General features: G+C 44.9%; 1 protein-coding gene across 1 annotated transcript in view; it reads left to right on the forward strand.

Moving 5' to 3' along the window:
• Window positions 1-255: 255 nt before the first annotated feature.
• Window positions 256-16,155, forward strand: part of GAP43 (growth associated protein 43) — a 62,519-nt gene continuing 46,619 nt past the window's right edge. Inside the window, exon 1 of the mRNA XM_033051194.1 lies at window positions 256-580. Coding sequence (XP_032907085.1) covers window positions 551-580 — 30 coding nt within the window. The 5' untranslated portion in view covers window positions 256-550. The remainder of the gene's footprint in view (window positions 581-16,155) is intronic.

The following is a 16,155-nucleotide window of genomic DNA, read 5'->3' on the forward strand; positions in this document are numbered from 1 at the left end:
TTCGGCTGCTCCGGTGGGAGTAGGGCTGGGGGCTCTCCAGCCGCCCCGTCCCCTGCTCGCCCGGTGCCTCCCAGACACACCCCAGTCCACCCCACCCCTCCGCAGCCCGCAGTGTCCCCTCTCCCCTGTCGCCTCTGTACAGTGGGAAAGTCGTTGGGTAATTGGGTCCAGATTGAAGATTTTAATTATTCATGAGGCTGGCGAGGGACTTGGGGGGTGGGGGTGGCTGCCGGAGTGGGGGTGGGGTGGGGAGGTGACTAGTCAGGGAGAGCTGGCGAACAATTCTGGGAAGGGAAGGGAGGGAGGCAGGGAGAGGCAGCGTGTGCATGTGTGATGAGCAATAGCTGTGGACCTTCCAGTTGCTGCTAACTGCCCTGGTGTGTGTGTGCGCGTGTGCTCGTGTGTGTATGTGTGTGTGAGCGAGAGAGAGGGAGAGAGAGAGGGAGGGAGGGAGGGAGTGGAGAGGGTGGGGGGGAGAGATAAGAGAGAGAAGAGGAAAAGGAGAGAGGAGAAGGAAGGAAGAAGAAGGAAGGAAGGGGACAATACGATCATGCTGTGCTGTATGAGAAGAACAAAACAGGTAGAGCTTAAGATTTTATTTCTTTCTGTTGAGAAATCTCCCAGGCTGCTGCATGTCCGTGGGGTGCGTGTCTGCCTGAGTGTGTGAGGGGCTGGGGTAGGGGCTGGGGTCAGGGGGGAGGAAATTTCAGCTGCTCTCAGTAGACGTCTATTTTGCAATTCTTTAGCATTTTGCAACTGAAGGCTCTTTTCACACCCTGCAACGTGACTGTTTTGCCTTTCCGGGGCTGGTGATGTGGGGAAGGGGGGTGGCCTACATCCACATTTGGGGGAGCTACCAGAATCCCCCCTCTATTTTTTTTTTTTTTTTTTTTTGATAGGGGCATTTATATTGCCTAGGATTTTCTGTCTGTGGTTCTGAGGGTGTGGATGGGGCGGGGGGAGGGAGGTGGAGGGGAGTGTTGCGGCTGGCAGGAAACGTGATGAGATCTGGCTCTACCTTGGAGATAAAGGAAGCAATTCTTCATCTTATGCCAAAAAATAACGGTTGCCCAGTGAGCCTTGATCCCTGGTCAGAACGCTCTCGATTGCTCCTGTTTCTGATGAATGGGAGATGCTTTATGTGCTTGTGCTGTGAGGTGGCCGTGGAGGACAGGTGTATTCATTTTTTTGTGTTACAAAAATCTGAGCAAGAATTAACCTGAAGGAATTTTTTTTTCCACCTATGCTATGTGAAAAATCCAATTAAATAATAACAAAAGCATTAGTCTAATGAGGGGGAGAATCACCCTCTTTGCAATACCCTTCATAGTACAACCAGTTAGACAACTGTGCACCAGCTGGTAAAGAGACAGAGGACCACGCCTCTGTTAGCTCTGAACTCGGGTGGGATAAGAGAAGCTCGCGGTATGAACCTGTTGGAAACCCGCTCATTTCCTTTCTTGGTATCGCCTGGCTTTTGCTATAAGATAATTGAGATGATGAGAAGGTTTGGGTGGAGGCTAGTTTTCAGTGTCAAAATTTTTTGTGTCCAAAATGATAATGGAATTAGGAAAAAAAGCTACTTAGATCATCTCCCCCCACCCTTCCCCTTTTTATTTTTTTGTGAAACCACAAACCTGCTCCTGATTAAGAGAGCCTTGTTGGCTGAACCTCTTGGACTTCCTCAGGAGGATGCTGGATTTATGCAGTTGAAACTTGACGCAGGAACTCACTCTAGATATCTTTGCAAGGCATTTTAGAAACTTCTAAGAATTACGGATTTGCAGGTAGTAGGAGCTTTGGTCCTTGTTCTGAGCACAAAACTCAACTCAGACACAGCACCATACTGGCTACTTTCTTTATATATGCGTACATTTCAGTGTCTTTTACAGCGTGGCACTGCAGTATTCTGTTCACACACTGATGTGAGTAACTACAGTTCCTGTGAACAGCACAGTGTTGAAGGAAGATTCAGGTTGAAGTGTACTTCTGAACGGACATGTGTGTGTTAGCGAACGAAGGAGAAATCTGTAGAATAATGGGGAGGGGCAAGTGCTTAGGATAGAAAGAGATCCTGCGTCATCCTATGTTTTTCCTTAGGCAGGTTTTTCTTTTTCTTTTTTTTTTTTTTTTTTTTTTTTTTTTTTTTTTTTTTTTGGTAATTAGTAATATGCTCACTAAAATCTGGAAGGAGGGGGTGAAGGCTGGGAAGGAGGGGAATACGTTGCAGTCAGCCAGCAGAGCACGTTCTGATGGCAAATCGGGATGAAAAGAGGAGGAGAAGGAAAGCGGACAGGGAGGCTAAGTGACAGAGCGGTGGGCGGAGGCGCATGGCAAATTTTAAAATAAAATAAGAGCTCTGGGAGTCAGAAGAGCGCTACGGCAGAATAGGGATCATTCTGCCCATACCATCGCAGGTTGGGCATTAAAGCTCCTGAATGATATTCCGATGTACCGGTTCTTTACACCTCTCTGGGCTTACTCCTGTCTTTTTGTGTTCCGTGGCTTTTAGGCATGCAGGTACTCTGCTCACACACAGCCCCTCTCCGCGCTCCCGCACGAGCCCACCGCATGGCGCACACCCCTTTGCGCGTGCACGGGCAGCGCGGCCCCGCTCCGCGCGGGCACGGCGCACTGTGCGCTCGCCCGCCGCTCCGCATGCTGCCTGAGCCCCGCGCAGCCACACCACCCGATTGTGACTGCCTGAGCGTACTCGTGGATATCGCCGGGCTCGGAGCCCAGCTGCTGCTCCTGTTCGTGAATACACACCGCAGCTGCCAAGCTGGCAATGTAGCAGCTCGCTCGGGAAAGCTGATGATACACCAGAGAAAGCTCTGACTGGGAGAAGAAAACGACCTCGGTTTTCAGCATGTGCTTTTCCTCTGTCCCCACCCCGACCTTTCGCTGAGAGAAAAAGATGTAATGGGGTCTTCAGCACTGGCAGGAGTTTCCTTCCCAAAATAAAGACAGCTCTCAAATTATTTTTCAGGGGAAGTCCTGGGTGTCCCGCCTTTCTGGCAGCTAAAGAGCAAAATGTTGTAATTACAGGCTTGGGCGTGGAAGACATCTCTTCACATTTGTGTCTAGGTGTGCCTCTGTGTGTCTGTCCTCCCACATCTCAGAGATAAATATACTCATACGCTCATACCTTGCAGATTATTCTTTCTTGTGGGTGAAATCCTAGTGTGAAGAGTGAAGTATTTGACTGACTGACTGTGCCCGCCCATGAGAGATGTAGATAGCTAAGTGTTGTCATTTCTGCCTACAGTTGACTGCAGCTCTGAATCTGAGCCCACAAAATATTCAGCTGAGAGGTAGCAAACTAGGCTGGGTCGAACTATATCTGAAAAACAGAACTCAACCTTTCCCACTAGCGAGAGATGCAGTCAGTAACATGCAGGGCTGGGCAGTGAGATAGGTGGCTAGAAATGCAAGTGTTGCATGCACTGCATACTAGAACAGATGGACATTATGGGGGTATGTGCACAGTATTGGATTGCATGAGTGATTAAACAATAACCCGCAAGCAGGTTTCCCACTTGTGGGTGAGATGAGTCTCATTCATCACCAGCCATAGACGATGGCATCCCTCCCGTTCCATCCTTTCCTCATCCCAGCTCCGGGAGAGTCAGCGGCTGCAAAGGTTTAAACCTGCCACACCCATCAAATCAAAGAAGCGAGAGGGGAGAAGAGGCAGTCTGTATTTCTTCTCCTTTTCACATGAGCAGCATGAATAAACAGGGCTGTACCTCTAAAGATGCAGTTTAATGCAATTAAACAAAACAAACAAAAAAACCCCAAAAACAAAACAAAAAAACCCAAAAAACCAAAAAAGGCAAAAGCATTAGGGGAACAATTCCAGCAATTACAGCCAGCTGGTGAGGTGGCTTACCATTCCAGGAACTGCAGAGGTGTAGAAGAAGGAGAAATGGAGAAAAAGAGAGAGAGGAAGATGCCTGCAGCATTTAAGGTCTTCTTGCCTCAGGATATTAAAATGTCTCAGGTTCCAAGTTTAGGATAACTGAATTATACTGCATGATCCAGATGTTCAAAATTTGCAAGGTGTGGTCTTACCTTTAACCACCACTGTGGACAGAAGAAAAGGGGTATTTTAAAGGAAAGGTGTCTATCCACATCCTTCCTCCCATCACTTGCCAGCATGGTGTAAATCACCACAGACTGCTGACTTCAGGGCAGAGGCACTCTGTCTGCACCTAGGGAGAGTTTAGCCACTGCCTCTGCCTTTCTGAGAGACACTGATCAGCTTCTGTGCTTCTTCCAGTAAACTGTTCCATGGAAGTTTAATTACTCCAGGTCCTCACTATTCCTCTTCCTGGGGCAATACCACTGGGATTTCTACTGGGAAGTGTGTCTCCAGAGTAACAGCCCTCCCATCACCCTCTACTCCACTGCCTTTGCTGACTATTAGGGACATTGATTTCTCCTAGATCATGTAATGTAGCTGTTCTTAATGGCACAGATCAGCCCCCTCCTAGGAAACTAATTGCAGGCAGAGATTCCAGTGGGAGAAGGACAGTGGTAGTGCTTTAGTGGGAAAGAAACCAGTCTGTGGATCCAAATTGTCTTTGGCCACTTGCTCCTGACTCGAAGTCTTAGCAAAAACCAGTCAGGCAATAGCCACTGGTATGCAGAAGCATCCCTGCCTAGAGGGCTGCACTGAATCCTCTGTGTGACCATGCCAAGCTGGGGACATGTGTGCAACCCAAGGAACCAACATGTATTATCTGAGCACTTGTCCTGGCCTGATACTGAGGCTGCCTGAATAATCTCAGAGCTGCTCCTGCCTCAGGATAAAGAGATGAGATGTAGCTCCAGGCTCTGTCCATGCCATGCTGAGAGGGTGGGCATCACTTGGGGATGGGAATGAGAGGGATCCCTCCTTTAGTCATGTGGCTTTGACTAGAAGGAGAAAGTGCAAAGTGTTTTTACCTCAAATCCACTCTCATTTCAGGCCAGTTGTACTGGACCCTGAAATTAGCTCAGTTGGTTAGAACGTAGTGCTATTAACACCAAGGTTGTAGGATCAATCCTTGGGTGGACCATTCACTTAAGTGCTGGTCTTGATGCTTGTGGATCCTTTGAACTCAAAATAGTGTCCAATTTGGATTCTGTGATGCTATCCCAGGATCATCCTGTGCAGACATTGTATTTCCCTCTCCCCATTTTTCAGAGAGCAGGGATTTCTCACTGCTGGCAGCTGTCAAGTTGCAATGCCTTCTTGTGCTAGCGGGAAGGTGAACATGGCATATTTGGCCCTTGCAAAATGGAAGGCAGGCTGATAGTCTTGCATGATGCAAATGAAGGATTTGGATTTGCTTGGATTTGCTGTGCTTGTGCTGTGAGGTATGTGGTCCTCATAGTGACTTGTGTGCTCCATGTGCTTCATGTGCTGTCCATGGCAGAGGACATGGGGCAGAAGTGGGTTCTGCCTAATTCTCTACCAAGCAGACAGGTATCTGCTGATGGATTGGTGTATTAACAGGTAAAACAGTAGCTATTTGAAGGTTGCTTCTTCTTTTGGCTGAGATAATTTGAAGCAAAAGCACCAGAATCAGAGAATATTCTGACTTGGAAGGTACCCACAAAGATCACCGTGTCAGTCTTTCAAGGGAATGGTCCATATGTGATAAGCCCACAACTTTGGTGTTATTAGCACCATGCTCTATAAGCTGAAGTCTCTGCATTGTTGTGGGAGGCTGGTGGTGCATTGGTGACTGCCATTTGCTCAGTGCATGCACTGCTGGCCCATGCATCCTTCCTTCTGTACAACCCTCCCATTGTCCTCTTCCATAATGTAAATGACTTGTGATTCCTTTGTTGCTTTGGTCTTCCTCCTTACACAGGGAGGGCTTTTTTTTTGGATTCGTGAATGAACAATAACTCTGATGACAGTGCTCTAAAGATACCTGAGGATGAGAAACCTTTTGATGGCAGGTCTCTGTTTTGATGCCCTTTGGAAGTCACTGTGCATTTCCTCTGTTTGCTGTGAATCTGACAGGTCTCAGGGGTAGATTTGGCAGCAGTTCTTACCTGTCTGCATCTAAATTTTGAAATCCCAGTGTTCAGTGTTGTAAAGAAACAGCTGTAGTCCAGTAGGTCTACACAGAGAAATGTTGGGCTGGTAAGAGGAGTTCGGTCATCCAGAAAGGCATGGTGGAAGATACAAATGCTTGCTGGTAGAATATCTTGTGTGGGAGTACCAGAGCAGGTACCCAGATGAGACACCTTTCAACATCTGAAGTCCAAAATCAAAGTCAGGAATCCATCCACGTTCATTTAATCTATAATTCCAAGATCCTCCTGAGCACACCAGGAGGTGACATGTAACCTCAGAGATCTGATGGCCTCATGTGGAGAAGGTGTTTATATTTCCTTAGGGCTCTTTCTATCACCTGCTGAGTGTATGTGTAAAACTCCATGGCTTTTCATGGTTCTGAGCACCGTAGGCCAGTATAGAGGAATTGGCTTAGGGAGAGCTCGTTTCTCTTTCTGGCAGTGCTATTAGCCTGCTCTCGGACTTGATCTAAACATACATTCTCTGACTGTTATGACTATCTCTGCAAGATACTTCTTTAATTTGGAAACTAAACAATTAGAGGGAGTTTAAAAAAAAAAGGATTCAGAAGCCCTTAAATGTGAGATGCTTTAGACAGGCAAAGCCCTGATTTATCATAACATCCTCATCCACTCTTGCAGTGCTAGGATGTTTATTAGCCCCTTGTGTTCCTTTAACACAAACCACTGATTTCCTTCTCAGACCCAGGCTTTATTACAGTGGACCAGAGCCTGAGAGTAGGTCTACAACTTAGTTTTCTCCCTGCTGTTCACCAGAGTAGTAGCTCCTCCCTGACCACCACAGTGATCCAGCCTACAATATATGTATGGGGTGAAGGAATAATGCAATGAAAATAGTGATTTGCTTTTAATATGGCAGAAGGAATTTGTGCTTTTGGAGTTACACTGCTCCTGCTGCCTCTGCCTGTTCCTCATTCTGTCTCTTCTCCCCATCTGCTCTGCTCCTTGCCTTCCCCCTGCTCCCTTGACCATGCAGTATTTCTGCTGGGAGCATCAGCCACTACTGCCAGAGTCTGGTTCCCTTTACCTTTCCTGGCACAGGTATCTGAAGGACCACTATGTTCCTTCTTTGTACTCCAGTTGCTTTTGTATCTGCCCCAGTTCTCCACTTGGGCAGTGTTGCAGCTGAAATAAATGATCATCCCTAGACGGTGAAAGCAAAGTGGTGCAGCTTCACTCCTCACCTTGCTATTGGCTTAGGCAAAAGGTTGCCCGGCCACAGCAGCAGCTGGGAAGGGCATGGCTGTGCCAGGAGCAGTGCATGCAGTACAAACTAGTGTCAGCATTCGTACTTTCCTGATGGTTCATGCTCCTTCCAGGCTTGTCCCTTGGCTTCTAATGCCACTGTTGGACAGCAGGCTGTGTTACAGCTGTCTTGTTGGCCCAAGATAGGATGTCCTGAACCTGCCAACCAGGGATGGTTGGCATTTATGTCTCAAAAGGGAAGCTAGGATGTACTTACAGTCTCTTAAATTATGACCAGTAAATGTCAGTTCCCTTCATTATTCATCTTGCATCAGAAGTTTTTTTAATTCCAGCCATTATCACAGTCTATCTCTAGTTATAGAAAGCTGGGACATCTCATAATATTTAGGCATTCTCCCTGGCGGATACACCTTTCTGTAAGAACTGGTAATTAGTAAAGCTAAAAGACTCCAAAAGAATCTGACTTTCTTGGTTTGAATGCCCCTAAAATCCAGGAGTGCGGGGGAGTGTGTTTGCATCTGAACCCCACTCTGAAGCTAATTTTATTGCAACCTTCCCATAATTGCCAAGAAGTGCTACTGTGCTCTCAGGAACTTCAGGGTGTTTTATGAATTGGAATGATTTCTAATAATTGGTATTATACAGAATAATTTACAGTTCTGATTATTCTTATAAATGTTAAGACTTATCAATTAGCATTCAGTTCATCAGACTATTGAGTGGAGTCTCATCCATTTATTTTATTAACAGCATCCAATGACCTTATAAATCTGCAATATTAAGTACTCCAAGGTGTTCAGGTTGGGCACCATGGTACTATGCTATGCTCTTTTGCAGAAGAGATCAATCATTTATATAATTCAGATTGAAACCAGCAGGATGTAAACCACAATGGTTTTAAGCTGACCATTGTTCTCCTTGTATCATTCCACCTTCTATCTGCCCACAGCTTTAGGAGTGAGGCATTCAGGGTGGATTTGTAAATAATTTAACAAAAAGTAATTTAGGTTTGGAAGGGTAGTCATAAAGAAACAGGTGTCAGTTGCATATTTGCTGACAGTAAAATTGCAGCCATTTGGTTTCACACAAGAGTAAAATCCACTGGTGGAAATCACCCATTGAGCAAATGCAAGGAGGTCATCATGTGCTCAGCTGTGCCTGAGAAAAGTGGTGAAGCTGGGAGCCAGTACTGGAATGATAGGGAACTGAGAAGGAGCTTTTAGAAGTTTGGTCCAGTAAGCTGGACCAAAAGTTTACCCCCAGCAGGTAATGATAGGGAATGATAGGGAACTGAGAAGGGGCTTTTAGAAGTTTGGTCCAGTAAGCTGGACCAAAAGCTTACCCCCAGCAGGGACACTTCGCTTTGCTCCTTAGAACTGTGAACTTTATCTAGTGCTAACATTTTAATTCTTCACTTGTTATGTTGGAGAAGTCAGACTGGCAGCTTTCAACAACCTGGATTTCATGAGCTGAAATGATTCTATCAGAATGGAGATTTTACCTGATCAAAGATGAAATACTGTGGGTTTAAGCCTTTCTGCTCTTTATGATTCCCATGGAAAACCCAAGAGAATTTCAAGTCCTCCATAGAGTTCTGAGGACTGATAACTGCAACAGAAAATTGATGTTTAATGTTGACTGTTAAAATTGTAGTCAAAATCATGATAGGGATTCAACCAGTCCTGCCTAAAGCAGAGCACTGGCAAATGGGCTTTCCCTTGCATCCTAAATTCCACTCAGAATACCAGCTAGAAGAGATAAAACCCTAAGGAAAGGACAAATGGAGCAAGGAAAAAAAGATCTTCCCCCAAAAATAATTGAAGGACTGAAGCCAGCTGAAATCTCTGTGAAGTAAACAGAAGTTGGATAACTTCCAAAGGATAGTTAGTAAAGTTAATATGTGCAACAATACTTGAAGCTCACTCTTATATGGTAAAAGTGGATATGCAGCTAAAAGAACCCTCCATTATGATGCCAGTGTACAAGATTCTGTAGAAGACGAAAAAAACCCAACAAACAAACAAACAAGAAAACAACAACAAAAACAACAACAAAAAAGCCCAACCAACCAACCAAAAAAAATGAAGACAAATGACCGAAAAATTACCCCAATGCCTCAGGGTCTCTTAGGAAAACTTCTTTTAAAGAAAATTCTTTTATAGGAACTCTTAGCAAATTTTCTTGTAAAGTTCAGTTAATTCTTACCTATATTCATTGTTTTCTTGCTTTGAGTGGTATAATTCCACAAATCAGGAAGAGATGCCATAAGACAGTGTAGAATCTTGTAGAATTTAACTACAGTAATTTCATGATTACAAGCTGCACCTGATTATAAACCGCATGTCCAGGTACCGGCAACATTTAAGTCTTTGTCCATACATAAGCCGCACCGGAATATAAGCCACATTTTCGTTTGCAGAGAGGACCCGCATGCAACAAAGTAATGAATTAGTAACGATCGCGGGATTGCTCGCCCTGGCTGGCACTGCCCCATGGTGCTGGCGGGAGGGAGGCACAGAGCCCGCTTGCACCCGCAGCAGGAGCAGGAGGGAGGCACGGAGCACGCTTGCACCCACAGTGGCAGCAGAAGGGGGAGACACGGAGCGCCCGCCTTCCCCTGCCGCAGGGCCAGCGGCATGGAGCCCCCACCTCCCCCCCCGCTCTGCTGACATGGAGCCTGCCTCCACCTGCCGCGCAACAGAGTACAGTAATTTCATGAATACAAACTGCACCATTTTGACTAAAATTTTTCTCCCACACCGGAAATGCAGCTTATACTCAGGAGAGGCTAATATGTGAATAATTTTCTGACATTTACAACCCCAGAAGTGCCAGCCACTGTGCCGAGCTGAGCACCTGCCAGTAAAACCCAGGATTTCGCAATTGTTACAAATTGGTTACTGTGTTGTGCGGCAAGTGGAGCCAGCTCAGCGCCAGCAGCGCGGGGGAGGGAGGGAGACAGAGGAGTTCCCTCCTTCAGGCAGGGGAGAGGTGGGGGGCTCTGTGCTGACATCCCCACGGCTCGGGGAGGAGGCGGGGGCTCCGTGCTGCCATCCCCGTGGCCCATGGGGTAAGCGGGGGGCTCCTGCCCCCGCCTGCCGTGGCAGGAGCAGGCAGGCTCCACCCCCGCCCTCCCCCGCCGTGGTGGGAGCAGGGGGTGCTCCATCCCTGCCCACCATGGCGGGAGCGGGGGATGCTCTGTCCCTGTCCGCTGCGGCGGGAGCAGGGGTGCTCCGTCCCCGCCTGCCACCTCAGGGCAGCACCGAGCCGGGGCAAGTGAGCCCAGAGGTGGCAACTAGCCCCGAGCGGCCCCACCGAGCGACCCCACCGAACTGGGCCACCTGGCCCCGTCTGCAGCCCCGAGCAGGCCAAGCCTGCACAGCCTTAGCTGAGCCAGTAAACCCCCTGTCATGCCACGGTTCTGTTACTATTTGGCAACTTTATTGCAGGCGGGTCCTCGCTGCGAATGACAGAGCGGCTTATACTTAGGTGCGGCTTATTTATGGACAAAGAACGAAATGTTTGCCAACACCCAGAGATGCGGCTTATAGTCCGTGTGGCTTGTATTTGTGAAGTTACTGTAACCAATTTGTAACAATTGCACAATCCTGGGTTTTACTGGCCGGTGTTCGGCTCGGCACCTTCCCTGCACTTCCGGGGTTGGAAATTTCAGAACTTTTTTCACATATTAGCCACTCCTGAGTGTAAGCCACATTTCTGGGTTGGGAGCAAAATTTTAGTCGAAATGATGCAGCTTATAATCGAGAAATTACTGTACTTTTTAATCAATGTGACTGTCAAGAGGAGTCTGAAATGTCTCACGGTATTTTACCGTTGTTCTGAACTGAGAAGTAAGGGATCGTGCCAAACTGAGGTACGTTCTTAGAGGTGTCTGTCATAGCCTGCAGAACTTTAGAGTTTCCTTGCTTTCTAAGTGTAGAGGTGCCTAAAACCCTCAGACAATTACACTTACAACTGCAGAGTCCCCATAACATTCACAGGCTGTTTACTGGCATGCCTAGATTATCCTTTTATAAGCTGTAATTAGCTCAATACACAGACAAAATAATAATTGAGCCCAAGCAAGATAGTGAAATAATATCATGCTGACTGTCTGTGTTTGAGGTGCCCATGGAGGAGGGGAGAGCCGTGGTTGAAGCTTTACATCAAGCATTGTCAATAAAGCCAAAGCATTTTATGCCCATTTTGCATATCTTCAGTAATGTGATCTGCTGCAAGTTGATGGCTAAAAGAGGTAGCAGGAGCCACAAAAAAGGAAGATCAGGATCTAGGAAACGGGCAGAACAAATCAGGATGTACTGATGTAAGATGGTTCTTTCAAGTCATCTTAGCTTATTTACAAAGGTAAGGGAAGCAATCTCTGAACCATAAGCTTTGAATGCTCTGAGGATTCATGAGGGCTGGATGAGGTGTCAGAAGGCTGAAAACAAGCAGAAGATAAGAAATTGCAGACTACCCAGTTTAACTTCATTCCTGGAGAAAAAAAAAAAAACAGTGGAAATAATCAAATAAAAGAGATTATTAGGAGCCAGCACAGATCTGTCAAGAACAGATCATGTCAAACTTAAGCTTTCTTCTGTAACAAGCCTTGTGGATACAGAGGAAGTAGTTGTCATACCATGTCATTTGTAAGGATTTTGACATTATCTCACTGTCTTTTATCATAAATGAAGCAAAGAAACATGTTCCAAAGGAAGGCATTACAGCAGGGATGCAGAACTGGTGTAGATAATTTTACTCAATGAACAATTCTCACTGATTTCCTGTTGAGACGGAAGACTGTTGAGCAGGTTGCCACAAGCTTGTGCTGTGGCCTGTTAGTGCTTCATATTTTCATTAAATACATTGTACTTTATAATTTTAAACTAGATAACTGTCTAGAGGAAGTATTTTATAAAATCTGCAGATAGCATAAACCAGCTGTGGTGAGCTGGGGGAAACCACTGTAATTCATGAAAAGCTTGTCTAGCCAGGGACCTGGTTTGAACAGCATCAGAGTGAATGTGAAGTACTCTCCATAGGAATAATTAATAAATTGCAGCCAGTTCTGCATGGGAGACCACAGACTGTCCTTCAGGAAGCGAGACAGGGTCTCTAGAGGACCACAAGTTCAATGTTAGACTATAATGTCATTCTGTTGCCAAGAAGGGGAGCACCATCTCACCAGGCTGTGCAAGTGGGAGCATAGCCTGTCAGAAACATCTCATAAGCCTTCAGCCGTGATGTATACATGTAGGACTCAGCTGAAATGTCCTGCCTTAGTTCTGTACTGGGCTCTGAGGAAGTGTGGTGAGTGAGAGGATGTAGACTGGGATAGTGAGAATTGCTTGAGGTCAAAGGAGAAAAGACTGAAATAATTAGGATTCTTTGACCTAAAAGGAATAAGGCCAAGAGTGGTCCAGATGCCAGTCTGGCAAATGAAAGAAAATAGTAATAATCTGTTCCTCCTGCCCATGATGTATAAAACTAGGAGCAATGGTCTTTAATGGAGTGTCCAAAAAGGTTGTGATGCACTGTGATATCCTGCATAAACTATGGAAGCTTCAATCACTGAAAGGCTGCAGGAAGTAACTCAGGACCAGAGGAAGTACCTCAGGACCAGAGGATGGACTAAATGGTCTCTTGTGCTCTTTCAACACTATTTCATATTATTATTATCAAATATTCACTGAAGCAGAAACTGGATCCAGTCTGTCTTCTTGCAGGACTGTGTTTAACCAGTAGGATATAAAGTGATATTTACTTCTGTATGCTCCCTGTCTCTAGCCTGATGATTATTTAATTTTTCCATGGAAAAAGCCAAGGAACTTAAACAGGAAAAGCTAGGAGCAGCTTGCTCTGCAGTCTTTTGTAGGAGGGAGATAAGACATGAGATCTTTCAGGTACAGTAGAGAGTTGAACCACCATTTTCCATAATTTAAGGAAGCTAGTGTGTCCACTGAGATACTGAATAAATACCTATTTACTGCATGCTGTCAGAGAAGAACTGGAATGGATCCTTTCAGTGCAGTGGTTCAGGGCTTTGATCCAAACCAGAAGATACCTCCCCAATAACCTGAGCAAGATGCCTAAACCCAGACTGTTTAGATGTCACTCTGTCTTCAGCATTTGTTATAGGCAGGTTCAAAAGGCATTCACTTGCTGTATTACAGTACTGAGCTACTCAGTTCTATCCATATTTTCTAATGGACTTAAGGCTAGACATCTCACCTTCCTCTTAGCTTCCTAGCCTCCTAAGCTCCAACATCCATCTCCTGAACACAAACATTTGCTGGAACTCCACACCGAGGTGCCCTTTTCATCCTCTTCACAGGAGAATTATTACAAGAGATTTATCAATTGGCACCTTCTTCTACCTGCCTGACACGAATTGTCTCAAAATATTTGTTTGGCAGTCACTCAGAAATTCCCAACTGGATTGCTGCACTCCTACTAGAAGTTGCCTTCAGTGCTTAATCCCCTCTGCTGCCATAATGATGTGTCCTAGTGGTTGCTGGGGATACAGAATAAAACATATTGAGATATAATTCACCTTCTCTGGATGTATTCTTATGCAGCAGAGGAGCTATTGCTGGGTGGGAATATAGAAGAACTAAATCTGATATGTGGTATCTTCCAATATGTCATGCTAAATCCTTAGGAATATATCTTTTGTTTATTCCTGAGTCTTTTCACAACACAAGAGCGGGAACAAGACACCCTGCCCATAGGCAGGATTACCTAACTTCTGGGAGATGAGATAAATTGTAATAGTCAAAGACAATCTTTTCATCTCCATCAAACTTTGATGAGCTTTCCCTTTTTGGACAAGAATTTTCTTGGTAGGAGTCTTCTTCAAATAGACATTGTGGTTTTTAAATTTATTTTTCTGTTGAGATTAGAGGAATAAAGCTTTGAAAGTGCAAAGAATTTTGCAACCATTTAATAGGTAACAATTGCACCTTTATAATACAAAGGAGGAGAATGTTATGATTTCAAATGAAATTTCTTATTTTCTCCCTTTTTAGTTTCCATTTAAAAGATTAAACACCTTTATTAAGCATACATTTAGTTTTCAAAGTCAAACATTTAGTATACAGAAAATTAATTAAAAGGATTGCCTATCCATCTTTAATTTGTCTTCTCTCATGAATAGACATAAAAACGTGGTTCTTAATTATAAGATCAAACACTGGTACCTTTTTTTTTTCAATAGGATCCCTGTCTCATTCAGTGCACAGAATAGAATCTACTTAGGGAGTGAATGAGTTTTGCCATAAACTAAGCTGATTTCTATGGGTCTCCTGTTTCATTTACTGCCAGTGATGAAGGTTATGCATTGAGTTGGGCAGGGGGCTGTTCAAAAACAGAAGAATGGTCTCATATTTTGGCAATTGAATACTGCCCTGAAGAATTAGGCTTTTTCCTGCCTTTTGTCACAAGTTCCTATGTGATATGAAAGGCCACGTAAATGAGGTTTTCCATGGGTGGCCACTAATTGGTGTGTTCTCTTTTTCTGGATTCTCAGTTAGAGACACCTGGGGTCTGACTTGCACAAGTACACAGCTGGTATTGTATGGAGGTTTGCTGTCAACACACACAGAGCTGGGGAAGTACTAATCCAAGGCATCACACATTGGGAACCCAAAATCAGTAGTTGCTCTGGCCATTTTGACCTTTGCCTCTTTTACTTGATTTTAGTGTCTGTAAAATTGAGATAACAACCTCTCCTATCTTCCAGGGAGAATATCCATTAAGGCTCGTGAAGCAATGAAATATTATGGCAAAATAGCACCACAGAAAAAGACCATGAGGAAATCAGTATTTTGCATTCAGTGATGGGTTTGAATGGTTTGTGGCAAATAAGGCACTTTGCTATGCTTGAAATTAGTATAACAGGAAAATATTGAATTTGCCACCCACTCTGTGAGCTCTGTCCTTTGTAGTTAGCTAAGATGGGGACACTTTCAAGGAAAAAAAATGATACGCTAAAGACTATTAAAAGGCATGTGCAGGAGGAAGTCAAAGTGAGGTTTCAGAGGTAGTCTCCATTTTACATTTTCTGTTTCCACCTTTAACATGTGCCCAGAAAGACGCTTGTAAGACAGTCTTTTTATGTAATACATGAACCACATTACTTTTGACTTGTGCTTGTGAATGGGCTGCAAAATAATTGTGAAAAAATGGGCCAAAGGTGTTACCACTGAAAACAGTACTACACTTTTCATTGATATTGGAGGTTAAATCCTCAACAAATAAATCCTGGAACACTCTTGTTATTACTCCATTTGTATGTGAGGAAACTGAGGCACAGAAAAGAGTGGAATAATCTGCTGCAGTAATTGTGCCTGTTTTCTCTCTATACAATCACAAACTTTTAAGTTAGCATTGCTATTCCTTGTGAATGATTTAATCTAGGAAAGACAGGAAAAGGATAGGTTTGTTTCTCTCTTCTTCCTCTCCCTTCTCACCTGGAATAAACTGAGTAATGAAAATAATTTGTTTGCTATATTTGCCAGTGGTTTTTAATTTGTGCCTGTGGGGTGGGACATGTATCTGCCTATGGGACTCTGTGGGAGGACCAAATAAGGAAGAACTGAAGTAGTGGAAGCAAGCAGGTCTGTGCTGTCGTAAGTCCTGTATTCTGAGCTTGTGCTGAGCTCATGAAGTTCAGGATCTTGGTTTTTGCCCTGGAGGATCTCCAAGTGGGGAGGTTGTGCTTGCAACAGGGTCTGGATCATAAACTCCACACCAGGATGGGCTTAAGAAAGAGATCAGAGCCTTCAAATTGCACTTTGCAGGGAGCCTGTGAAGAGTCAAGGACCTTGGTAGTACGCTGTCACACACTTTCAT

The sequence above is a fragment of the Catharus ustulatus genome, chromosome 2 (genome assembly GCF_009819885.2).
Source record: "Catharus ustulatus isolate bCatUst1 chromosome 2, bCatUst1.pri.v2, whole genome shotgun sequence".
NCBI lineage: Eukaryota > Metazoa > Chordata > Aves > Passeriformes > Turdidae > Catharus > Catharus ustulatus.